General features: G+C 42.1%; 2 protein-coding genes across 51 annotated transcripts in view; one reads left to right on the forward strand and one right to left on the reverse strand.

Annotated features, from left to right (window-relative positions):
• Positions 1 to 26430, forward strand: part of SORBS1 (sorbin and SH3 domain containing 1) — a 251023-nt gene that overhangs the window by 94046 nt on the left and 130547 nt on the right. The window contains exon 1 of one of the 50 annotated variants that reach the window (XM_058436172.1): positions 15174 to 15196. The exons of the other annotated variants lie outside the window; for them this stretch is intronic. The gene's annotated coding sequence lies outside the window, so the exon portion shown is untranslated. Of the gene's footprint in view, positions 1 to 15173; positions 15197 to 26430 lie in introns of those variants that run through there. 50 annotated transcript variants of the gene reach the window in all.
• Positions 11660 to 14151, reverse strand: LOC116457221 (large ribosomal subunit protein eL32-like). The gene is made up of 2 exons (XM_058436195.1): positions 14029 to 14151; positions 11660 to 12163 (listed from the first exon to the last, which is right to left on the reverse strand). The coding sequence occupies exon 2, from the start codon at positions 12133 to 12135 to the stop codon at positions 11728 to 11730; it is 408 nt and encodes a 135-aa protein (XP_058292178.1). The 5' UTR covers positions 12136 to 12163; positions 14029 to 14151; the 3' UTR covers positions 11660 to 11727.

Genomic DNA, 26430 nt, shown 5'->3' on the forward strand with positions numbered 1-26430 from the left:
CCTGTACCCCTACAGATGGATGTAGTTCAGTGGTTCTCGACAGGTGCTTCGTAGCAGCAGGATCACCTGGGAAGTAGTTAGAAATGCGCTCATACCCACTGAAGTAGATAGAAAGTCTGGGGCCAGAGCTCAGCAGTCTGCCCTTTAACAAGCCCTGCTCGTGACTGTGCTGTATGCTGACTTTGAGAACCTTTTAGTGTAGTGATAAGAGCAGGGGACTAAGGGTCTGAGAGATCTGGGTTTGAAGCCAGCTTCACCATTTACTCTCTGACTTCCGGAAAGTGAATTTGTCTGTCTTCTCTCCCCTTCTAGGAGTATTTTATGAACATTTATGACGCAGGATGTTAATGGGTACCCTAAGGGTTGGGGTGGGTGAGGGGCTCTGTGGCCAAATAAGTTGGTGAAATGCTGCTTTGGCTAATTTAAATAGGATTCTTTTGGGCAAGACCTTTCAGACGCCTAAGTATGTCATTGAAGGTCTCTGAGAGTCTCTGTGGATGTTGCAAACTTGCGAGACCCTGGAACACATTTGCTGCTGCATACCTGCTAACTTTCCCGGTAACACACAGTGTTTTGTGGAACACATTTTGGGAAATGTTGGCTTAGCTAATCTAAGGGTGCTTTGAGCCTTGAGATTTTATGACCTTGTAAATCAGTGAGACTTTTAGAAACTTTAAATACAGATTTAGTCAGACATGGTGCCAGAATCTATAGTTTGGGTAAACCAGGCTTATAGAGCAAGTTCAACATTGAGATGATATGGAAGTAATTAAACATTAGAGAGTAAAGGGTTATATTTTTAAAAGAAGTGAGTTTTTGTTAGGTAGAAAATGTCATATTAGGGGCAAGGTGGAGAAGATAAGGAAAGGAAGATGTCATTTACTGAGCGTTTTGGAGGCCTGGCAGAAAACATATGGCACATTTAAATCAGGTAACTTAAGGCGATTTTAATGAAGGAACTATTTATAAAGGGTGTGGGCAGGGCTTGGGAAAAGCATCGGCAATGACGCAGGACTTGATTCCTCTGTGTACCTAAGATTTTACACATATCACATTACCATCGTCATAGCCCCAAAGCTGGTCTTATTTCATTCCTTGCAGAAGAGGAGTGAAGCCCAAAGAGGCAAAGCAAAATGCCCTTAGATGGGACCTGAGATGGAGGAGGCAGAACTCCACTCTGCCCTGTCAGGCCCCCAGCCTGCACCTCCTGGTTCACATTTCTTTAGGCTGAACTCCCTTACTTCCTTCAGTCTTTCTCTATGTAATGAGGCTGAAAACATTGCTTTGTAGAAGCTCATATTTGGAGCTAGATGCGTTGCACTGAGCAATCAGTAGACAGGAGAAAATAGCACCTTAGGTAAATGTATACATTAATAATAAAAGCGTGCGGGTTCCATACATGGGAAAGAAAGAAAGGTCGTAAACACGAATTTTCATGTCTGGGTGAGTTGGGGCTCTGAAAATCTGTCATCCATTCTTTCCTAGGATCCATCCATCCTAGAAAATCTTTCTGGAGGAGGTGGGAGCCATGTAAAGGACATGATGTGGCAGCTTAGCTTGTAGGGGCTGGGAAGAGGGAGAGGGAAAATTTTTCAGACAAGGGGGCACTGCTCGGGAAGGCCTGGCAGTGAGAGTGGAAGGCAAGCGTGCTCCTTGCGCGAGTGCCTTAACAAAATGGCAGTGCAGGCGGTTTGGAGAAAGGGTCACCATGGAATCTGAGGGTGCTGCTGACTACCAGTTTTTACATCTGGGCCGTGCTGTTCCAGTGAAGTCTCTTTAGCCTAACACCTTTGTTAGAAGATGGTAAAGGGCTGGGCGCAGTGGCTCACGCCTGTAATCCCAGCACTTTAGGAGGCCGAGGCGGGTGGATCAGTTGAGGTTGGGAGTTCGCGACCAGCCAGAACAATATGGAGAAACCCCGTCTCTACTAAAAATACAAAATTAGCTGGGCGTGGTGGTGCATGCCTGTAATCCCAGCTACTCGGGAGGCTGAGGCAGGAGAATCGCTTGAACCCAGGAGGCGGAGGTTGTGGTGAGCCGAGATCGTGCCATTGCACTCCAGCCTGGGCAACGAGAGTGAAACTCTGCCTCAAAAAAAAAAAGAAAAGAAAAAAAGAGAAGATGGTAAAGGTTGAATTTTCTAAGAACTGATTTTGCTTCCTTTGGGAAGTTGCAGAGAATATGAATGCTCAGTTTCTCTTGAGCCCAAAGATAATTTAGAAGTCATGTTTCTGTGGAGGTTTCTTTCCCCATTATGAGTTTAAATTTGGGTTGGCTTTTAATGCTCAATTAGAATACTTCTTATGGTTAAGTACTTTCTATTCCAAAAAACAAAAACACCTCTCAAATCCTCTGCATAAGACCTGCCTTTGAAAACATCTGGTAAAAATAACAAGTCACTTGGAAAACTGTGATTCTCAAATGGACCCCCGCCTCTTGGTTAGTGGGAAGTCACTGGGGTAAACCTTTATTTCCTGTTGCTTCCACACAGCCGGCCCTTCACGGAAATATTTCACATGTTTCCTCAGGCAGCAGGGAACCCTGAAGGGCAAACAGAGGGCTGGGGCCCCAGATAGGAACACAGTTGCTGTCTTTGCCCAATAGCGCCTCAGGGCGCATGGAGAGCCAGCCTCCGCCTTTGAAGCTGGGCCAGCTCCCTGCCCCAAACTGCTGAAAACCCCAGCTCTCCCCAATGCATGAGCAAGGCCCAAACTTGCCACACCTCTGGCTCTTTTTGCAAGAGAGATGTTTTAAAATAGTCTTAAATGTCAGACATATTTTTTTTCACAACATGCCTCAGACATCTCATAAATTATTCTGCAGTAAAACTTTAATAGGAATGCTTAGAAAATGAAGAGTTCTAGTTAATGGAGTTTTTGGTAACTTATACAACTGTTAACCCCAAATCACCCTACTTTTTCTACCCCAGAACTCATTTGAAGAAAATAACTTAAAAAGAGATGATTTTTCTGACCCCGTGTTAGAGGCTGTCTTTGATGACTGAGGTCTTATGTTTCTTCATAATGCTATATGTTAGTTTGAACAACATGATATTCCAATATTTGACTATTTTTTACTTTAAAAAGGTAATTTGAGATGGTTCAGTCTGATAATAATGTGGGAAGTACAGGAGTTGGAGTTCAGTGTTTTCTGAGCAGAATACACCTATAAAGTTAATTTTTTTTCTTAGAAAAAAAAAAAAAGAAATCTGCGGTATCCACCTTTCTTGCCATTTGCTTCCTTCTCATGAATATGGGTAATTAAAGATTCTGGTTGCAGAATTTGCATTGTTGCTCAAGCTGTGTCTGCTGTCACATTGGCTCCACATTGGGGCTCTTACAAATATGTGTCACATCTATAGCTGTAGATCTAACGAGCTCTCTTTTGTGTGCACATGCTTCTGTACATGAGCCTGTGAGCCTTCCTTCCTTTTGTGGTTTTTCAGTGTTGTGGCTTAGATTTATTTCTATTTATAATGCTTACTGTCTTGATTTATTCAGTTACTAGTTCCTGAAAAGTTTGAATTTGGGAAGTTTTTTCTTTTTCTTTTTTGGAGATGGAGTCTTGCTCTTTCGCCAGGCTGGAGTGCAGTGGCGTGATCTTGGCTCACTGCAACCTCCACCTCCTGGGTTCAAGCGATTCTCCTGCCCCAGCCTCCTGAGTAGCTGGGATTACAGGCGCCTGCCACTACAGCCAGCTAATTTTTTGTATTTTTAGTAGAGACGAGGTTTCACCATGTTAGCCAGGCTGGTCTCGAACTCCTGACCTCGTGATTAGCCCACCTCAGCCTCCCAATGTGCTGGGATTACAGGCGTGAGCCACTGTTCCCGGCCAGAATTTTTTTTTTTTTTTTTTTCGAGTCTTGTGCTCTTGCTCAGGCTGGAGTGCAGTAGCCTGATCTTGGCTCACTGCAACCTCCGCCTCCTGGGTTTAAGCGATTCTCCTGCCTCAGCTTCCCAAGTAGCTGGGATTATAGGCACCCGCCACCACGCCCAGCTAATTTTTTTGTATTTTTAGTAGATACAGGGTTTCATATATTGGCCAGGCTGATCTCAAACTCCTGACCTCGTGATCCGCCCACCTTGGCCTCCCAAAGTGCTGGGATTACAGGCCTGAGCCACCACGCCCGGCCCAGAATTTTTAATTATTGGGAAGAGATAGATAATTTGAGCTGGGGCTGGCCTAACAAGTCTGGAATATGTGCTACATCACAGAATCATGATCATCAATGCCCAAAGTGATGCTGCATAGATGCCTTTTTGCCCATAGGAAGATTCTATGATATTTAGATGCTAGCATACTTCGTTTCATTGCATTTCTCATTCTTTAAAAATTGGACTTGCTAATTTACCAGTATATTTCATTATCTAGAACATTCCATTAACTCTGTATTTGGCAAGTGTTTGAATTGAAAAGAAATTTCAAAAGTGAGGGTATATTTCTTAGTATGTTTTTTTTTTTTGGGGGGGGGACAGAATCTCACTCTGTCGCCCAGGCTGGAGTGCAGTTGCACGATCTCGGTTCACTGCAAGCTCCGCCTCCCGGGTTCACACCATTCTTCTGCCTCAAGCCTCCCGAGTAGCTGGGACTACAGGCACCTGCCACCACATCTGGCTAATTTTTTGTATTTTTAGTAGAGATGGGGTTTCACCATGTTAGCCAGGATGGTCTTGATCTCCTGACCTCGTGATCCACCCTCCTCGGCCTCCCAAATTGCTAGGATTACAGGCGTGAGCCACCAGGCCTGGCCTCTTTTGCCTTTTAATGTGAAATCAAAGAAACAAAATTTTCTCTTGCCCCTTTACTTCATCCAAGGCACCGTGTTAAAATTCAGAAGGCATATTTGCAGTGACTAAAGAATTTTGCTTCTCTTTAAACATGACACTAGCATGACATTCTCCTTACCATTTGGTCTGTAGGAAGGCAAAGCTAGCTATCTGTGACTTGACTCAGGACAGCATCCTTTGGGTGCAGCAGTGCTGTGTTGAAAGGTAGAGCCCTTGTTTCATTCCTGTCCAGGTCCCAAGCTCACTCTGACTTTGTGGGTAGACTTTTTCCTTTTCCACCTGGACTGCTTTCTCTTCTATACAGTGAAGATGTCAAACTAGATCATTTCTAAGGTCTTTCACAACACAGTAAACCCAACAGTGTTTTTTATTGACTACTTTCCACTTCACAGGGTCCTGAGATAGTTCCAACTGTTCAGAGAGCATTTCACACCTGGGTGTTTTCAAAGGTCCCTCACAGATAAGTAAATCAAGAAAACATGTTTGTTAGCCATTCTGCAAGAGTAGAGAGAATGCCAGAGTGTGCAGAGTGTTCAGCCCTTCCTTCAGAGAGTTATGCGTGGCTTGGAGAAGAATAAATGATACGGGACCTGTCACATATGTGGGACAAAGAGTGGGCTAGACAGCGAGCGCCCTGAGTGACAGCTGTTGTTTATCAAATACTTGCAGCATCCCAACTCTGCCAGGTGCTTTTAATTGCTTTACCTATAATATCCTAATCAAGCCTTGTAGTAACCACATGAGAGGAGTGCTGTGTTTACCCTGTTTTACAGATGAAGACACCGAGGTAATTTGCCCAAGGTTCCATAGCCAGTAAGTGGTGGAGCTGGTATCTGAATACGAGCCTTTTTTTTTTTTTTTTAAAGACAGAGTCTCGCTCTGTCTCCCAGGCTGGAGTGCAGTGGCACCATCTCTGCTCACTTCATCCTCTGCCTCCCGGGTTTGAGTGATTCCCGTTCCTCAGTTTCCCAAGTAGCTGAGATTACAGGCACGTGCCACCTTGCCTGGCTAATTTTTGTATTTTTAGTAGAGGCGGGGTTTTGCCATGTTGGCCAGGCTCGTCTTGAACTCCTGGCCTCTAGTGATCCTCCCACCTTGGCCTCCCAGAGTGCTAGGATTACAGGCATGATCCACTGCCCCCGCCTGAGCCTACATTCTTAATTGCCTTGCCTCTAAGAAAAGATAAAGGCACGGACAGAGAGAAGAAACAGGACTCTCTTGTTAAAGGAAAGCATGGAATTGCCAGGGGTTAACAATGGCAGGAGAACGGGACATTTGTGACCATGGGCTACTTAGGTGGACCCGTTTCCTGAGGGTTCTCTCACCTTGGTTACCTGTCACTGCCTTGTGGGCCCTGGGGGATACTGCCTCTCTATTAAGACTCTGGCTCAAGCTTGGCCAGAAAAACCTCCTGCCAGCCCCCCTCCAGGTCTCTGCCAGTGCTAAAAAGAGCCTTGTGTTTACTGGAACTTGGGATATCTTTTCCACTTGAGTTGACCAGAGCCAAGTCAAGGTAGTAAACAGCTGGACTGAAACAGCCACTTGGGATTGGAGGGTGACCCCAATAGTATAACTATACAAAGGCTTTAAAAATCCCTTTCCAAATTTTCCAAAACTTGGTTTTACTTTAAACTGGTATTTTCCTTTTAATGCCTCCATTTGCAGAACCAAAAATTCTCAGTTTTGGAATTTGTGCTGTGAAAGGGTCAGAGTGAACAATGTGAAGCATCCTCATTAGCTCTCAGTTTATTTCTTGGGTGGAAGGGATCACTTGTATCTGCTCATGGGGCTCAGGACAAACTTCTGTTCACTGTCACTCTCTCAGCAGCCATCATCAGTGGGGCACTGGCCAGGCATCACATGGCTTAAAAAAAAAATCAGTGTCTTGCTTTTAAGCACCCTCTGTACCTTGGATTATAAGACCACCGCCTCCTTGAGGGGCAGTGATAATGTTCATCTCCATAGCCTGGCACTGAGCACAGCATGTGGTACCAAGGAGACACTCCATGAGCACTTGGCATATTTGTTGAGCACGTTCTTTTAATCACCATACAAACAAATGCAATGGAAAGATGTTTTTAAAATTAGGTGAGTACAAGGAAGCGAAATGCATTGCAAGGCACAGCTTTGTAGTATGAGGCATAATAGTTCTTAAGAGCCCTGGGATTTAGGGCTCGGAGAGATTGGGTTATACATCACAATTCCACCACTTACTGGTAGGGTGACCCTAGAGAAGACACTGGATCATTGCCTCCTTTCTAAATTGGTAACAGTGCCTACACGGTAAGGCTACTAGGATAAAATGAGATATTGTATGTATGCTAAGCATGAGGGGAGGCTCTTGATGATAACAATAGGGGTTTTTTTCCCTAGCAATAAATACATCAAATTTAGCTGCCCTTCAAAAGAAGTGGGAAGCAGAACTTGTGTATATGCCCCCTCCCTGACCAAAGAAAAAAAGTTTGCATGTTGCAGAGTGGTATAATACTGAATATTGCAATTACCTGGATCAGAGGCAAGTTCAGCAGGATATGAGTGGTCGTTGTGGAAATGTAGTTCAACAGATTTCTGAAGTCTGGAAAACTCTTTATATAGAAAACATGCAGAATTAGAACCATATTTCAAAGCTTTTATAGCAAGAAGAAAAATACTTATGAGACAATACTATACATATACTGTGAACATAACCAGATAATATAAAGAAAGATTACAGGGAAATTCAGCAAATAATGAGATTGTGTTAGGGTGGTGACATTAGAGATCTTTTTATTTCATTTTCAGATGTTTAGTTGTGTACTTATATTTCTTTTGTAGTCTAAAAAACGCTTTCAAAAATAAAACCTATTCAAAAAAAGCTTCACTCTTGAAATGAGATGAAAAAGAGTCTTCTTACAAAAAGTTTGATGCCTCAGTGGCTGCTTTTGAATTTTTTAGTTTTAATTGCTTTTCCAATTGTTTTCTTTAAGAAACTTTTTCTGTTGCTGAATAATTATAAAGACTATACTTAGTGAAAACACATCGAGAAGTTGGAAATTTAAGAGTTTGATGCAAAATGGAAATTTTCCTTTGAAAATAATATGATAGGGTAAAGTATTAATGGACTATTAGAAATCAAAGCCTGTCTAATTAAAAAGTAAACACTTGCTCTTTTAGATGGCATCACAGATGTGTCAAATATATCCATTTTTTAAGTTATTTTATGGATTATGATATGAAATAGTCTTAAAGGTAGGGTGCATTTCAATTCTTTGCTTTCCTAAACATCCAGGCTTAGAAATATTTGACTTAATGGATGAGTATAGTCCTAGTAAACTTCTCACTCGGAAACCCTGTGCCAGACTGTGTGCAGATGGGGCAGCAGTCATGACTGGCAGGCCCAGCAAGTAGAATCACATTTGCACATTGTTTTATTCACTGTGAACATTTTTGCAGGAAAAAAAGGAAAAACTGTCTCCCTGCTTAATGCAATTCTGACGTGATCAGTACAAATTATAAATTACACTTAAAGTGATGGTACAAATTAATGAACATTTCCAGCTTTGTGTGACAGTTTGGGGTTGAGCATCAGCGTTTAATACTTGGTGTTGCAGTCACTTGGTTGTATTGACCAACATTTCTCAAAGTATAGCCCTAAATGGCATCTGCCAGAAATGCAGATTCCAGGGCCCCCTTGGAACTTCAGAATCAGCATATCTGGCTGCAGAACTTGTAATCCACATTTTAAATAAGTGCCTCCCCAGGTGATCCATGTAAAGCAGTTTGGTTGAAGCCCTCTAGTACAGTGGGAATGTTTGCAAAGATTATTTGTTATCTCAATTTAAGATACTTATTTTTAAATCCAGAGAATACAAATGTATAATGAAAATTTGAGAGCAAAGCTGACTGATTTTGGGTCCATATTTTTACTTATAAGTGAGATTTGAGACTTCAAGTCACTGTGGGTAGTGTCTTCAATCTGTGCAATAAAATTAATTTTCAAAGTACAAGTTAGAAATTTAGTTGAAGGGCACATGTGAGAATAATTTAAAAATGGTCTTACTGTTTTTCCGAATTCTCCAATTCATCAGAGTTGACTTGGAACAGCATTGCAAGTAGTCATTTAAAATACTTTCTCAATGTCAGTAAGAAAACTTGCATTTGAGAAAATCTCTGATTATTAAATCATTTGTGAATTCATAAAGCAGTAAATTTGGAGAAAAAGGGACGAAGACAGAGACCCAATGTTATATCAAAGATTATAACTAATATTTAATTCAATAATTATAATTGGGGGTAAAAGTAAAGACAATATTCACTTATCTGCAAAAGAGATGATGATGGTTTTATTAGGGTCTTCCAACCACATACTTACATGAAGCAGCATTTTTGGCTTTTAAAGTAAAGAAATCAAAGCCAAAAGGGTCAGTCTGTGTCTGGCCGTACTCAGTATAAAGTTATTAACTTTTATTTTTTATTTTTTTTGAGACAGGGTCTTGCTCTGTCTCCCAGGCTGGAGTGCAGTGGTGCGATCACAGCTCACTTGCAGCCTCGACGTCCTGGGCTCAAGCGATCCTCCCACTTTAGCCTCCTGAGTAGGTAGGACTACAGGCACAGATCACCACGCCCGACTAGTTTTTGTATTTTTTGTAGAGATGGGGTTTCCCATCTCTATTTTTTTTAATTTTTTGTAGAGATGTTGCCCAGGCTGGTTGCAAACTCCTGAGCTCAAGTAGTTCACCCGCTTCGTCCTCCCAAAGTGCTGGGATTATAGGTATGAGCCACCACGGCTGGCCTAAAGATATTTTTAAGGGACTGACAATTGGGATTAGAGAGAAGCAATCACTTTGAATATCTTAAAACTTCTTTGAGTTTAAAAGTGATCTCACATAATGTATCTGTGCTTAAATATAATTTCTTAATGTCACTTGTGTAGACTTCAGTGATAGAAGAAATAAGGTTTAAATAAAACTTTAACCCTCTGTTTAGTAAATAAATTTATATATATATTTTTATCTTTATAATTTTAATGATTCTTGTAACGAATTGGTCTTTCTTTTTCCCCTGCTGAAAGTGTTTGAGCTAGGACACATCGGTCTCTTTTTCATCCCCTCTGTTTTGCTTGTCTTTGGGGACTCCTCACCCCTATGTGTCTCATCTTCCTCCATCTCCTGTCCCTCCTTGGCAACAATGGGGTCACGGAGACTGAATGTGGACCTGACACATCCTACAGAGAAACCACACTTTGTTTCCAGGCAGGATCAGAAGTACTTGACTAGGCAGCATTTTGGTTTTGCAGTTCTGAGGCAACCCCAACGCTGCAAAGGCATCTTCACATTGGAAGAGGCACACTCTAAGGATGATTTCCTTATCTTCCTGACAGTTGCCTAAAATCTCCCTTCTAGCACTGTGATCTATGAGCTCTCAGGCACTCAATTTATTTTCTTTGCTAGGCATTTCTAGAGCCATGGCTGGATCACCCTTTGCTTTCCTGGCAGCTGGCTTCACTCTGAACTTAATGAGGTTGCAGAGCTGAGGGGCCACGGAAGGGTTTCCCCCGTTGGAAGGACTCTGCTGCTTGTCCCTATTAAAAGAGTAAATGCTGACTGCTGGGTGACTCCAAGGAAGGGCTTTTCCAGCCAGTTTCCATGTGGTCAGTGTCTAGGGCACATTCCTGAGTCCGCCTGCTCCTCCTTTTCTTCTCTTTGGACTTTAGTGTAACCAGCAGTGAACAAGGAATGTATTTTAAATCACATGTAGATGTAACTTTTGGAGTCGCTGGGATTTTCTGTCCCTATCCACTGGTCAGACAATTTATCAAAGTCTATTCGTAAACTTGTGTAGCCATCCTGGTTTTCATGCTACCTAAGGCCTCCCTGCACCTGATTGTCTGCATTTGAGCTTGCTGGTTAGTTGTTAGAGCTGCGATATTAGCAGAGGGGAATTTGAAATGCTTCATTACCATTCTGAGAGTTCAAGTGTTTTTTATTTCTGTTTTTAGTAAGTGCTTAAAACACCTATTTTAGTTTTTTTCCCTTACAGTCTAGTGTATAAAAATCTTTTAAACTTAGGCTTTACAGTCTTACAGAAGAAAAAGCTTATTTATTTTTGTACTTTTATTATTAAACAGATAGGAAAAAAGTCTACAATTATATGCTTCTTAAGCTGGATTTCCTCCAGAAGTGTAATATATTCACCAAACTCCACAAATACCAAAGCTCCTTTTAAGCATATTGGGAACCAACCCAAGAGTTCTAAAGTTACGTTTTTCCTGAAGGGTTTCTGTTGCATACTTGGAAAAAAAAAAAAAAAAAAAAAAGGTGCAGGGGAGTTGAGGTGGGAATTCTTGTATGGGACTTTTATCCTTTCCCCCATCTCTATAGTCTTCTTAACATGCCCTCTGTCAGACTTTTTGATGGTTTGCTCTCTAGATATTCAAGATATAAATTTAAACAGTGAGATCCACTATTCAATGCCCCACATTTAGTTCACATTTAGGGAACTTTTACTGAATGAATGAGCTCAGAAGCACCAAAGGACATTCGTTTGTGGACTTGCTTTAAGTTAAGGATGTTTTTTATTTTTCTTTCTTTTTTTTTTTTAGGAGAAAGCTGACCTGAGCAAGGTGGTGCATGCCTGTAGTCTCAGCTCCTTGGGAGGCTGTGGCGAGAGGATCACTTGAGGCCAGGAGTTCAAGGCTAACATGGGCAACATAACAAAGCCCTTTCTCCTAGAGAGACAGACATAGCTAGATAGCCATTTATGCTCCAACTCAGTACTTGTATATATGACTTTAGTTTTAGAGACACTTGGACCTATATAAATGTTAAGAAACCTTAGATTTTAATTCTCAACTGCTGGCTTTTCCTTTTTAAGAGAAGAAGGGACTGCCACAATGAATTTTTTTTTTTTTCCCAGATGGCAGTTTTTACATTTATTTAAACAAAACGTGCACATGACCTGTCTACTCATTTTCTTCGCTGCACAGCCTGGCATTGGGGTTGGTGACTCTGATGGCCAGTTGGGCAGCTCTTTCCACGATGGCTTTGTGGTTCTTGGAGGAAACATTGTGAGCGATCTCGGCACAGTAAGATTTGTTGCACATTAGCAGCACTTCCAGCTCCTTGACGTTGTGGACCAGGAACTTCCGGAAGCCACTGGGCAGCATGCGGTTTGTTTTTTTGTTGCTTCCATAACCAATGTTGGGCATGAAGATCTGGCCCTTGAATCTTCTACAAACCCTGTTGTCAATGCCTCTGGGTTTCCGCCAGTTACGCTTAATTTTGACATATCGGTCTGACTGGTGCCGGATGAACTTCTCGGTTCTCTTTTTGACGATCTTGGGCTTCACAAGGGGTCTGAGGGCGGCCATGATGCTGAAGAGGAGATGGCTGCCACCTCTGTAGGCAGCGCCGAGGAAGAGAGGCCACAATGACATTTTAAAAGCAATTTAGAAATATTTTAGTGCCCTCATGACTGAGCAAACATCATACAAGCAAACATAGATGACTGTCTTCAGGGAGTGTAACATCTAGAAAGCAGAGCAGGACTACAGACATAGTAATTGTAACATCTGCTGACATGGCTTGCCCCTTGTCCTGTTGGAAGGGCTTGGCAGGATGAGAGTTCTTTGTTTTAGGGAGGACATGTACCTGGACATTGCATTTTCTCATCTCAGTGTATTGATCAGGACTGTAAAGCCCATGACATTTGGTAACTGTGTTTTTTTTCCAGCCCTGAAATGCTTTTTTTTTTTCTTTTTTGGTAGGGATATTTTATTTTTTTATTGACTTAGGGGTACAAGTACAGTTGTATTACATGGATATATTACATAGTGGTGAAGTCTCCAGCCTTGAAATTCTATGATGCTCTGAGTCCTTTGGCCTCATGAAACGTTCTTACAGACGATATTGCCTTGTTTTTGTTCTTGTTTTTTTGAGATTGAACTCAGTTACTGGCCTGTTTTGCAGACAGCCAAGGGCACTGCTGTCCTGTCGCCTGTAAAGTCCTGCACAAATGCAGGTGCTGGACGGAGTCACTACAAGCTTTGTGTTGAGTTTTGTCTGCCCAAGGCAAAAGCCTTCATTCCTGGCAATGCCCTTGTCTCCATGCAGGGTCCAGTACATTGTTGTTAAAGTAAAACAGTGACTAACTAGAGCCTTTTATTAACCAGGATTCTCACTTCTGACTCTTCTCACACTTCATTTTTGGAGTCAAAACAGGATAAATAAACAAATTATGTCAATAGGTGACCATTTACTGAGTTCTTCCTGTGTGTCAAGCACTGTGCTATGTGGGTAAATGGTTATCTCGATTAATCCTCACAACAGGGAGGTTAGTGCTGCTTTTATTCCCGTTTTGCATGTAGGGAAGCTGTACAGTGGTAGCGTCACTGCCTGAGCACCTAGAATTCTTTGCTAACAGGGTTGTGTGTGAATAATTTAATTAGTCTCTTAAGATCTTAACACACTCCCTCCCTGGCCCCTGCTGTAAACATCCTACACTGATTGGAATAGAATACATAGTTCTTTTCTTCCAACATGGTGTGTTCTATTGATACAAGTTGTGAATTGTGGGGACAAGGCCATTTTGTATTGAGAACCATTCTCTTTAACATTTGTTAGTTTGGAAATGATCTAAACATCCCTAACTCTGTCACCTTTTATTCCATTGTAGTGGTTGATATCATAGTGTCTTTATTTAGTTAATAAGCTTATTTGAGTTCTAAAGGATTTTTTGACCCCTTTTATTTTCTGATAATTTTATCTTGTCATCCACCAAGGCAATTGGGCAGAAAAAAAGCTTCACTGTGGACAAAAGTGGCAAAATGAGATTTAGGGAGTATACTCAGAAAATCAGATTCTCTCTCAGCAGCAGTTTTTGCTACCCATAAGCAAGAAAATACAAATGTAGAAACTGTCACCTATGATTGCTGCCATCAAGGCTTCTATGGAGTTTTCACAGCCAAATGAGCAGAACAAGTTTGCTGGGAGCTCCTCTCCTGGGCAGAGAGGGTATATATGGTTGAGACATATTTCTTTTTTTTTTTGGTCTCATAAAAAGCACTGGGCACCATTGCCCCTCCTGTGGCCCAGCCCGCTCACAGGCAGTCAGCCTGCATGCTCCCTCTGCCCCAGGGCCCCACCTCTACAGTGCATTCTGCCTGCTTCAGCTGGATCAATCATTGTCTTAACTTGTTTCTTGCTGCATAACAGAATACCACAGACTGGGTAATTTATGAAGAGTAGAAGTTTGTTTGGCTCACAGTTCTGGAGGCTGGGAAGTATGGAGGGGTCACATCTGGTGAGGGCCCTCCTGCTGCATCATAACATGGTGGACTCATCCTTTTATGAGGAGCCCACTCTGGCAATAACTAACCCACTCACTTGATAATGACAGTAATCTATTCATGAGGGCAGAGGCTTTATGAGCTAATCACCTCTTAAAGGTCTACCTCTTAATATTATCACAATGGCAACTAGATTTCAACATGAGTCCTGGAGGAGACCTTCAAACCTTTGCAATCTTGAATTTGAAAACTTCTCTTCTGCAGAACTCTCCTTGGTTTCATGGCCCAACAGAATGTCATTGCCTGGCATTCAAGGCCATTTTGTGGTCTGTGTACACCATCTACATAATGTTATTTCCATATACTCTGCAATACAAACCCTTTGCATTAACTGAATTGGACTTGGGTCTATTCTGTGTGTGTTCTGTGCTATTACCTATGTGAGAATTGCTTTGGAAACTCTAGACACTTTGTGAGGAAAACAGTTTGTTAAAAGCAAAAGACATGGTAGACAAGTTTTTGTTTGTTTGTTTTGAGACAGGGTCTCATTCTGCTACCCATGCTGGAGTGCAATGGCAGAATCATGGCTCACTGCAGCCTCGACCACCCAGGCTCAAAATTGGTCCCCCTGCGTCAGCCTCCTGAGTAGCTGGGATTACACGCACCACGGCACCATGCCTGGCTAATTTTTATACTTTTGTAGAGATGGGGTTTCACCGTGTTGCTTAGGCTGGTCTCAAACTCCTGGGCTCAAGCGATCCACCCACCTCGATCTCCCAAAGTGCTGGGATTACAGGCATAAGCTGCCACAAGCAATGTGGAAGACAGATTTTGTATATCCTGAAGAAAGTGGTAAAGTTAAAAAAAAAAAAGTTTTACATGTAAATCAAGTGATACCTAGCCAGTAACATCCATGAGTATTAACTGTGGGGAGAAAGAGGAGACTAGTTACTTTACTTCTTATGGAAAGTTATGAGAAGATTGTGCTTTTGGGGAAAGACAGGACCTGTCACCTCATGAGGGAGAGAAGGGTGCTGTAAGCTCTTAAAAGGAGCACTGACCGAGACTGTTCTTTTAATTAGCTTGAAAAGACTCACCTCTCTATGGTGGGAATAGAACATCTGCTGCTATTCAGAGAAACCAGGTGAGGAGAAAGTGGTTCTGACCCCCGCCCCAGATGCTATTGATGATGAGGATCATGCTGAAAGCAGCTAAAATTTATTAAGCATTTTCCAACGTTGTAATAGGCACTGGATGTACTGAATCTTATTTAATCTTCACCATAATGCTATGAGATTGATGGCTGTTATTATTCCCATTTTATAGATGAGGAAACTGAGGCTTAGCAAGGTTAACTGACTAACCACAGAAGACACATCTAGTAAGCGTCAGAACAGCAACTCAAATCCAAGTTATACTAAGTCTAGGGATGTTGGTGGGTGTTGTTGCTTCCTAAAGTCTGTTAGCAAATGCTGTAGGTGATTTTATTCCCTTTTAACTTCCCCTAATGAAGATTTTCTATAAAGAAATTGATACCATGAGAACTACGGGCTATTTTGTGCTTTTGTCAGCATGTGCCTGGGTGTTTCCCAGGTAAGTTGTGAAGCTTGGCATTCTCTTACCTGGAAGATTCCTGCAGTAGAGGGCAGTCCATGGATACTCTTCCATGCTGTTTGTAGTGGCTCATCAGGGTTTCAAGGGTTAGCCTTATTTCTCCAGTTAGAATATAAAGTCTCTGAGGGCAAACACTCTTTCTTATCTTGATTGATAACTTCGATAATTTTATTGCCACAGCTGGATGAAAAAGCCCCCAAAGACAATCCGTTTGTCTTTGTTTTAGGTCTGTATATTCTCCAGGCAACCTTTGTACACAAGAGCATCTTGCTGCAGGCAGGGACTGTTTTGTGTCTTCTTGGCTGGGGTCATGTGGCAAAGTGGAAGGAGCCTGGGTTGAGGAGCCAGAGCCAGGACCTGTATTCCAGCTTTCCTGCTTGCTTCTGCAAGACTTTTCAATGAGCCTTCTAACTTTTATTGAAGCTCAGTTTCTCCATTTGCAGAATAGGTGTAGAAACCTTACTAGGTGTTCTGAGGATTAAAAATGACATGATGTGTCAAGTGGCTGGTTCACAGTGAGCATTTAGGAAATGAAGAGATGGTTCACCTCTGCTTCTGTAGTGTGAGCACAGGGCCTTGCACAGAATGCATACACAATCAGTGTGTCTTGATAATAATGCTTTGGTTCTTTGGCACCTGAACCTAAGGAGGGAGCAACTGTGAAGTCTTTTAAAACGTGAGGCTTTTTATCAACAATGTCCTTCATTGCTAGACTTGGCATAGGAAGGCAGACCTGGAAACTGACTGTTTGGTTCTTGAATCCTGCTTCAGTTCATAAAACCTGATGTTTGGTACAGGTAAGTATTGGTAATATCAACCTCATAATCAGATATACAATGATCACATTCATTAGTCTGTTAATAAACAAAGGATAACAAAGAATAGACCCAATACCCTTGCTAGAATACTTTTCCTTTTATAACACAACAATTTACAGTATTTCATATATACAGTTATCTGTCAGTATGCTATAGAGATTGGTCCAGGACCCCACGTATACCCAAATCTGAGCAGACTGACGTCCTGCAGTGGGCCCTGCAGTACTCACATATAGGAAAAGTTGGCCGTCCACATATGCAGCTTCCACATCCTACAAATGCTGTATTTTTGATCCGAGTTTGGTTGAAAAAAATCTACATGTACGTGGACCCTCACAGCTCAAATGTGTGTTGTTCAAGGGGCAACTGTATCTTAAAATTTAATCTTAAGAACAACTTAATGGGCTGGGTGCGGTGGTTCATGCCTGTAATCCCAGCACTTTGGGAGGCCAAGGTGGGTGGATCACCTGAGGTCAGGAGTTCGAGACCAGCCTGGCCAACATGGCGAAACCCAGTCTCTACTAAAAATACAAAAACTAGCCAGGCGTGGTGGCATGCACCTGTAATCCCAGCTGCTAGGGAGGCTGAGGCAGCTGAATTGCTTGAACGCGGGAGGTGGAGGTTGCAGTGAGCCAAGATTGTGCCATTGCACTCCAGCCTGGGCAACAGAGCGAGACTCTATCTCAAAACCAAACCAAACCAAAACAAAACAAAACAAAAAACAATTAATGTAAGTAGGTTTTTTGTTTTTGTTTTTTTGAGACAGAGTCTTACTCTGTCACCTAGGCTGGAGTGCAGTAGCACAATCTTGGTTCACTGCAACCTCTGCCTCCCAGATTCAAGAGATTCTCATGCCTCAGCCTCCCAAGTAGCTGGGACTGCAGGCACGCACCACAACACCTGGCTAATTTTTGTATTTTTTAGTAGAGACAGGGTTTCACCATGTTGGCCGGGCTGGTCTCGAACTCCTGACCTCAAGTAATCCGCCTGCCTTGGCCTCTCATAGTGCTGGGATTATAGGTGTGAGCCACCATGCCCGGACTAAAGTAGTATTTTTAATTCCCTTTTATGGATGAGTAAACCGAAGCTGACAAATTAAGGGACTTCTCAATTTGCACAGCCCTGCCAAAGTTTGGATTCAAATTGAGTTCTTCTTACCTGGCTTTTTGTTGCTTTCCTGCAGCCACCAGGCACATATACAACTCAAGTCAGAAGTGTGTGCCAGATGCCAACTGAGCCAGAGTCCTTGTAAGCCTATAATATAGGCAAATTGTGTGTGTGTGTGTGTGTTTATATGTGTGTTTGTGTAAATATAAACAGAGATACTAATTTTATATATTAGTATATAAATGTATAATGCCAACCTATTTCCAGATAGTCTGAAGACAATATAGATTTTAAAAAATACTTTCATTGAATTTTTGCTGTGAGCTTGATATTATATTGAATGTTTTAGTGGTTTTATCTTGGTTTGAAGAAAACTCATTACAGAAATTTGTACTGTAATTTCAGTGGTTGGATGTCATGCTTTTATACCTGATATATTCAAAAATTGCCTAAAGTTAGGGTAAAAATAAATAAGGATAGATAAAAGTAGCTAATACGATACATTCACTGGATGAGTGATGGGAGCCAAGGTCTTGCATTTATTACAGTGAGGTGCTAATGGTCTGATGTGGTCCATGGCCTCAGAGCCTGTGCTCAGGGATTATTGATTTTGGGCCTGTATATATGTGTTCCACCTCAGTTATTAAACAAATGCCACCGAGAAGAGAGGTTTTCTCAGAAAAGATGGCGTTTGCAGTGTTTTGTATTACCTTTTTGGTAGGTTAGTATATATATTCAGTTACAAGTTCAAAACTTCTTAAGGAAAATAAGCAATTCCTGAACAAGCCAGTATTATGAACTGAAGTATTTAAGTTATGTATTTGCGAAAGACCCAAAGTCTTTTTACTGAATGGAGCCTCTGTTCCCTCATTCCTGAGCATGGTATGGGTCTGTACTGCAGATGTCTGTATAATATATGATGTGGTAAATACATAGCCTCAGGGATTTTGTGGTTTAAAAGAAAAGTTGAGGGGGAACTGTGGACTGGCTGTAAGAGCAGAGACCTCTCCTGCCATATCAAACCCGCCCTGCTTTCCCATTTTCAAGCTCTAACAGACTGCTTTTCAGCTTTTTAACATTTTTTTTTCCAGCCATACACAGTACTTCTTCATCTCGTTTACCTATATTGTGGACTATGGCCCTACCTTGATTCTCCTGAGAATCCAAAATGCTTTCATTCATGACCTCTCACTGGTAGACATTGTATAGCGACTGCTTCAGAAGAAAAATGGCTCTGTGTCCTGGGCTTGCCTTTATTATTTTGAGGTTATATATTTATGATTTAAACAGTTAAGATGTCTTGCTTTTTGTCTCATGAATTTCGGAATCTGCCCTATTTTGAGTTATCTGGATTTTCTAAAGAGAAGGCTCCAAATGTGCTGAATGCCACAATTAGACAGCTTTGTTTTGGTTCTGTAGACACAACCATATTTGGGAAACACAAATAGGCCAGTTTTTGCATTTAAGACTTGTCTTGGTTAACAATGCGTGTTTTAGAAACTGTGTGTGCCCGGAGTTTTACATATAAAGGATTTGAGAAGGAGCTCAGGGCTCTGGAATGCCATGAAGTTGGGTTAGAAGCAGGGACTTGGCAGTGAGCAGGCACTGGGAGCAATGGGGGTAGTTTGTGTGTTGTCACCTGGCAGCTCCTGCTGACTATTTTAAGATGAAATGTTTTGGTGCGATTACTTCTTTAGGAAATCTGGCTGAACAGTCGAGTCCGTTTATTGCCCCCTTCATCCTCCTAAGGAACTTCATGGGAGTAGTTTGGCTTCATTAAACAAAAGCAATCACTGATGAGGAATGTTAGAATTCCACAAGTTCTGTGGAAGATGGCATCAGGTGGCTCTGCCATGTTCTAATGGACATGACTGTCAGTGGCATTTTTAGCTTGTCTCCTAGAATTTTTTCTTTCAGGTTCTAAATATTACACAATTGCATATCAAATGTCATGTAGGAGCTAAAAAGGATATTTGTCATTAGAAAAGAAATGTATTATAACCACATTATAAACAGTTTGGAAAATAGAAAAAAGAAGTTACCCATAATTCCGTGCTACCACCATCACTATTAGAATTTGGATGTATTTTCTTTTTACTATATATATGCGTTTTGCCTATTATATAATTATAATCACAGAGCCGGGCACAGTGGCTCATGCTTGTAATCCCAGCCCTTTGGGAGGCTGAGGCAGGCAGATCACCTGAGGTCAAGAGTTCGAGACTAGCCTGGCCAACATGGTGAAACCCTGTCTCTACTAAAAATACAAAAATTAGCCAGGCGTGGTGGTGTGTGCGTGTAGTCCTAGCTACTCAGGAGGCTGAGGCAGGAGGATCGCTTGAACCCAGGAGGCAGAGGTTGCAGTGAGCAGAGATCGTGCCACTGCACTCCAGCCTAGGCAACAAAGTGAGACTCCATCTCAAAAAAACAAACAAAAAAAAATTGTAATCACAAATGTCACACAGACTTATACCCTGCTGTAGTCACCTAATCTTATGAGAAGTCTTTTCCCATGTTGTATGGTCTATGTTAGTTATTCTCATAACTGTTCAGCAGTCCCCGCAGTGGGTGTGTGGTCAGGTAATCAGCCCCTGTGTTATTGAACACCAGAGGATTTCAAGGCTTTCACTATTACTAATAAAGCTACGGTAAACATCTCTGTATGTATAGCATTATTGTCATTCAAGCTTCTTTCTTTAGATTCTCTTAAAGCACAGGGGTATGAGGTACATAGCTCTTGGTGTGTATTGCTGAAGATAATGATAAAAATGTAGTGTCATTGGCTGTGTAGGAAAAAGCCAATGTCTTTGCATTTGCCCACATTGTTAGTTTTAAAACATTTTTGGACTAATATAAGAAGTAGAAAAAATGGTTAGTCATTATTTTAATATATTTTTTAACTAGTTGGGTTAAGTAAACGTGTTCTCATAGATTTGTTTATTATTTGCATTTTGTCTTCTGGGAATCATTTCTTCATGTGTCTAAAAATATTTTTCTTGGCAATTAGTATGATTACATTAGATTAAGGATATTAACTCATCTATTTTGTTTGCTGCAAGCCGTGCATTTTAATACGTTAGACAATGTAATATATAATTACAAATTATCTCCTAAATTCTGTTGTTTGAAGCACAATACTGCATTTATAAGACTTGAAACTGTTTGGGGGGCTGAATTTGCTTATTGGGTTGGAAGTCAACATTTTATATTTATTTAAAGGTTCCACTCAAGTATAAAAGTAAAAAAATAAAATGATTGCAGATTTATTGGTGGTGAATGTTCTAGCTCCAGATCTGCCCCTTCTCTGGCATGGACCTGGAACAAGAGTTTGATATTGGTAGTGGAGTTTGGGCATGGGCTTTCTGAATATTGTGATCATAAATAGGTCTTATTAAAATGAGTTCTTGGCTGGGTGTGGTGGCTCACGCCTGTAAATCCCAGCACTTTGGGAGGCTGAGGCGGGTGGGTCACTTGAGGTCAGGAGTTCAAGACCAGCCTGGCCAACATGGTGAAACCCCATCTTTACTAAAAATACAAAAATTAGGCAAGGTGGCACGTGCTTATAATCCCAGCTACTTAGGAGACTGAGGCACGAGAATCACTTGAACCCAGGGGGCGGAGGTTGCAGTGAACCGAGATTGTGCCACTGCACTCCAGCCTGGATGAGAGGACGAGACTCTCCAAAATAAAAGAGTTCTTCATCTTCATGACTTTTCATAGGAATCAAAACCAAAACTATTTCTAGCCAGTGTAACTACAGAAAATAAAATAAAATAAAAACTAGATGAAAATAAAAAACCTTTAGTTTTTGTTGGGCTAGTGCATCTGGCTATTGGGATTGGCCTTAAATTTGAGGAGATGAGGGAAAGGGCATTAGTGGGAAGCAACAAGATTAAAGGCTTAGAAATGGGAACTCTTGTCAGAATTCAGTGGGAATAGCAAGTATGGTACATGTGGAGTTTAGGGCTCATGGGAGGATGTGAGGGAGATGAGACTGGAAAAATAACTGGGACGTGATCCTGCAGGGTCTTATGGCACATTAAATTTGGACTGGAATTTTTAGATCAGTGTTTCCAAAAGTGTGACATTTGAGGTGATTTTAAAAGGTATGTCACTGAACATTGGAAAATTTTGGTATTTACTCATTCCTTGATTCTCTCTGTCATGCAGAATTTATTCCTTTTCCTTTTGTGCTCCCATGACACTTAAGCCAGATTGCTAGCAGAAGGGTTATCCCACTGTATTATATTTAAATGGACCACATCCGCCACCCTACAGCCCTGTGTTGGCCTCAAAGACAGCAATCCTGTCTGATCATGTTGGTCCCCCCTGGGCTAAGCACTTTCCTGGGTGCAAAGTAGGTACTAAAGAAATGTTTTTGAATTGTATCATCAGGCCTGTGTTTTAGGTATAATATTCTTTCCTGGAAGCTTTGCTGCATTTCCCTTGCCCGCCATACTGCCCAGCCAACCCCTCTGAGTGTATAGGAGCCCTGTGGAATTTTTTTCTCCATTGAAATTTGACCCAGGTTGAAGTGAAAGTTGGGGAGTGCATAGGTGGGTGCCAGCACAGTGGCTGGCGGGGGCTCATGGAACCTCCTTCCAACACAGTTGGAAAACCAGGAAAATGGGCTGGGTAACCTATATAGATGCTTCTGGTTCTAAAGAAGTGAGCATGTAGTTGGAACAGAATAAAGACCAGCTGAGGGCCCTCTGGCTCCCTAAACTCCTGAAGAACTGCAGAGGCCCTGTTCTAGAAGGATCCTCATGGCCCAGTGTAAATCAGTTCACAGTGACACTTAGAAATCAAGACCAGAAAGTGTGGGGAGGAGGAAGGAGTTAACTGTCTTAATGCAGTGGAAAGATCAGTGAAGCCCGGACCAGTGCAGAAACCGTTGGACTTGGCCATGCATGTGCACTGGAAGCCTTTCTGAAGGCCATTTCAGATAATTGGTTAGAACGGAAACCGAGTTGGAGGGACTCCAGGAGGAAATGAGAGGATGTGGAGGATGGCCTTTCTGATGTGTTTTCCTATTGCTCCCTCTCCAGAAACATTGGTCTTTTTACAGAAACTTCGTGCTTGTTGTGTTCTGAGCTCCCAGGAGTGTCATGGGATTCTAGACTGAAGTTAATGTCAGGGTCAAGTTTATCCCACTTTCTTCCCCTTGAAAGGAAGTATCAGCGACTCAGTGTTTATCCTTTCTGGCTTTCTGAAGAGCCTTCTGCACCCTTTGCAATAATGTAGAGGGTGCATTTGAAGAGAAATGACATTAATAGAGATTGAGAAGAGAAGGAGCTGTTGAAAAATTGGAGAAACGTGGCTCTGCTAGTGGATCTGCAAAGTACAAAGAAATAAGGCCAAGCATTTATTCTGGGGCTCTGTGCGCTGTCTCTATTCTTTTCAAGCTGTTGGAAGTAGCTGTATGTATATAAAATCAAGTCCCAGATTATATATATATATATATATATTTTTAAAATACAGAGTCTCACTCTGTTACCCAGGCTAGAGTGCAGTGACACAATCTTGGCTCACTGCAACCTCTGAGGCCTCCTGGGTCCAAGTGACCCTCCCACCTCAGCCTCCAGAGTAGCTGGGACTACAGGCGTGCACCACCACACCCAGCTAATTTTTGTATTTTTGGTGGAGATAGGGCATCCCCATGTTACCTAGGCTGGTCTTGAACTCTAGACTCAAGCAGTATGCCTGCCTTGACCTCCCAAGTGCTGGGATTACAGGTGTGAGCCATGGCGCCCAGTACCAGACTGGGTTTTTTTGTTTTTGTTTTTGAGACAGAGTCTTGTTCTGTGACCCAGGTTGGAGTGCAGTGGTGCAAGCTCAGCTCACTGCAACGTCTGCCTCCCGAGTTCAAGTGATTCTCCTGCCTCTGCCTCCAGAGTAGCTGGAACTACAGGTGTCCACCACCATGCCCGGCTAATTTTTGTATTTTTAGTAGAGATGGGGTTTCACCATGTTGTCCAGGCTGGTCTTGAACTCCTGACCTCAAGCACCGGCCTCCCAAGGTGCTGGGATTATAGGCATGAGTCATTGTGCCTGGCCCAAGATTGGATTTTAAAGCTAAGGCATAACCAGCATTTTGGTCAAGTGGGGAGCTGTCTCCCTTTTAAGGAGCCACGGTGGAGTTAATGAGGCTCTTGGTTATCTTGAAGGTAAGACTCTGAAGTTAGGTTCTGAAGGTTAAACAGAGGCAAGAGCAAAGGCCGTGACTGAGCACCTACAGCATGCCCAGTGCTGAGGATGATGCAGTTTTTCCTTTCCAGATATTTACAATCTATTGTTGGGGATGGGGGAGCTATGGAGTCAAAACACCACAGTGCATAGGAGAAGCTGGAGCATGCTGGCTAGGAGATTTAAAGGCTCTTTGTTTTCCAAGAACCTTTGCAGGACCTTGAATTCATTTTTACAGACATACTCAATTTCTCCCTAGTCATATATCCCTAAACTATCCATATAAGGACTTACTTTCCTTTCCCAGTAACCAACCCATATTTAGTTGATTGTTTTTGAGCTTGAAGCATGAGTATAACTTTGGCTTTTTAGCAATTAATCACTTTATGTCATCAAAACTTATCTTAGAATTATAGGGTCAATGGAATTGGCGGGGTGGGGGGACAATATGGAACGATTAATTATCTGGATGCTTTCTTAACGACTCTGGCCACTTCACATCTTGTTCTTCTCATGGAATGTCTGTGTTGATACCGTGGTACTTTGACCAAGTATGGCAGGTCCAAGCAGCTCAAAGCGTGGAATGGCGTTTGACTCCCCGCTGGCACACCCAAGCTGTGACACTGCAACTCACTAAGGGAATTTACTGCCCACTTGCAGTTGTCTGATTTTGCCACTAGATGGTACACTGTCCTTTTGGCCTTTACCCAAAGGTGCCTGGCTCATTTGGAGGGGACTTGTAAGAGACATTCCAAAGACGTGCCATCATGTACTCAACCAAATCAGGCTCTTTACAGCTTAGTTTTTAAATAAATATTAAGTGTTAGAGGTTTTTATGTAAAATAAACTCTCAAGTTCTCATCTGATTGTAATGGCCCATATTATCTCTAAATAAACAGCAGGGACCAGACTATGATTTTCAAAGCTTTCAGTGTTCTGGTCAAGCTCAGTTTGTGTAGTTTCATGGATGCGTCCTCACTGCCCAGGCTCTGAGCACTTAAGGTTGTAGAGACACAACCACTGCCGAGCCACTTGGGATTCAGATCTGGTCAGCCTCATGTCAGGAGGGAGGAATGAAGATTCTCCTCTTCAGATGAAACCTCAGGGATTTCTCCTTCCCATTTTCTGCTGGTCAAGGTTCTTGGGTGGCAGATAACCAGAAACCACCACTGGTGAACTCAAACTGAAAAGGGATTTATTGGCAAGATCTTGGGTAGTTCACGGAGTTTATGGAAGGTTGGAGAACTGCACTCAGAACTGGGGCAGGAATTCCAGGAGGCTGAGCTGGCTGGGATCAGAGCCAGAATCAGGCCCTGGAATAGTCTGGATAGGATGTTGCTGCTGTTGCCACCACAGGGGAGGACTGGACGCAGGGCACTGTCCTTGGCACTGCTGCCATTGCTGCAGTTCCTTTTCTTCAATCAGCTCATTCATCCTCTTGTTAAAATGCCCATGCTGATTCAGTAGGTACAGGATGGAGTCTGAGCTTCTGCATTTTCTTTACTTTTAATTTTATTTTAAACTATCCCTTGTTTGTTAGTATCACCTGCTGCAGATTCAGTCACCAGAGTGAGAACACACAACAGAACCTGCTACTCAAAAAGTCCTCATGTGCAAGAGCTGGTACTCACCTGTGCATTGTCATTGTCACGTGCTATCGCCATACTAGCTCTTAAAATATCAAAGTAGTCTATTAACACCCAGGATCCATTCTCCTTCTACCCTCTCAGCATCCGGCCATTAAATGGTTAATAGCAGGCACAGGGAGGGGCCTCCCAGAGAGTGCTACAGCTGGTGTCTGCTCCAGTTGGTAGACATTTGTGGCAAAATGATGGTTAAATATTTTGAAGATTATCCCTGACTGTGTCTATTTTGGGTCAGTTTGTAAGTAAGGGGCTGACACTTAGAAGTTAGTAGTTTCTATATTGAGAAATGTGAAATGTGCAAAGGGGTATCCGCATATGACAGTGATTACTCATCATGTATGAGTTGAGGTATCCTTTTTGTTTGGTTCATAAGACATCTCCATTCATTTCTTCTCCAGCCTAAGAATGCTGTGTGCTTTGTACTTGTTTTTTAAATTCAGATGAATTAAACTATACAAAGGGAATTGGTAAATGGATTATGGAGGGTTATTACAATGCAATACAGCCATTAAAATGATGGATATGCTGACTATATAGAATCCCAGAAAAATGTTCATGAAATATTTGATTTAAAAATTAGAACACAAAGCCGTCCAGATATTATGTTTACAACAGTGTACATGCTATTTATGTATCTAAAGGCTAGAAAGAACTTACAAAAGAATGAAAATAGTTTCAGTTAAGATAGCTTCACAGTTGAAACAAAAAGATTTCTTCAATAATGCTTTAAAAATTGAGGAAAGGCCAGGTGTGGTGGCTCACACCTGTAATCCCAGCACTTTCAGAGACTGAGGCAGAAGGATCGCTTGAGGCCAGGAGTTGAGGCCAGCCTGGGCAATAGAGAGACCCCATCTCCACAAAATAAAAATTTAAAAATTTAGTCAGGTGTGGTGGTGCATGACTGGTCCCAGCTACTTGGGAGGCTGAGGTGAGAGGATCGCTTGAGTCCAAGAGGTCTTGAGGCTGCCGTGAGCCGTGATCACACCAGCGCACTCTAGCCTGGGTGA

The sequence above is a fragment of the Hylobates moloch genome, unplaced genomic scaffold (genome assembly GCF_009828535.3).
Source record: "Hylobates moloch isolate HMO894 unplaced genomic scaffold, HMol_V3 SCAFFOLD_3, whole genome shotgun sequence".
In the NCBI taxonomy this organism is placed as follows: Eukaryota; Metazoa; Chordata; class Mammalia; order Primates; family Hylobatidae; genus Hylobates; species Hylobates moloch.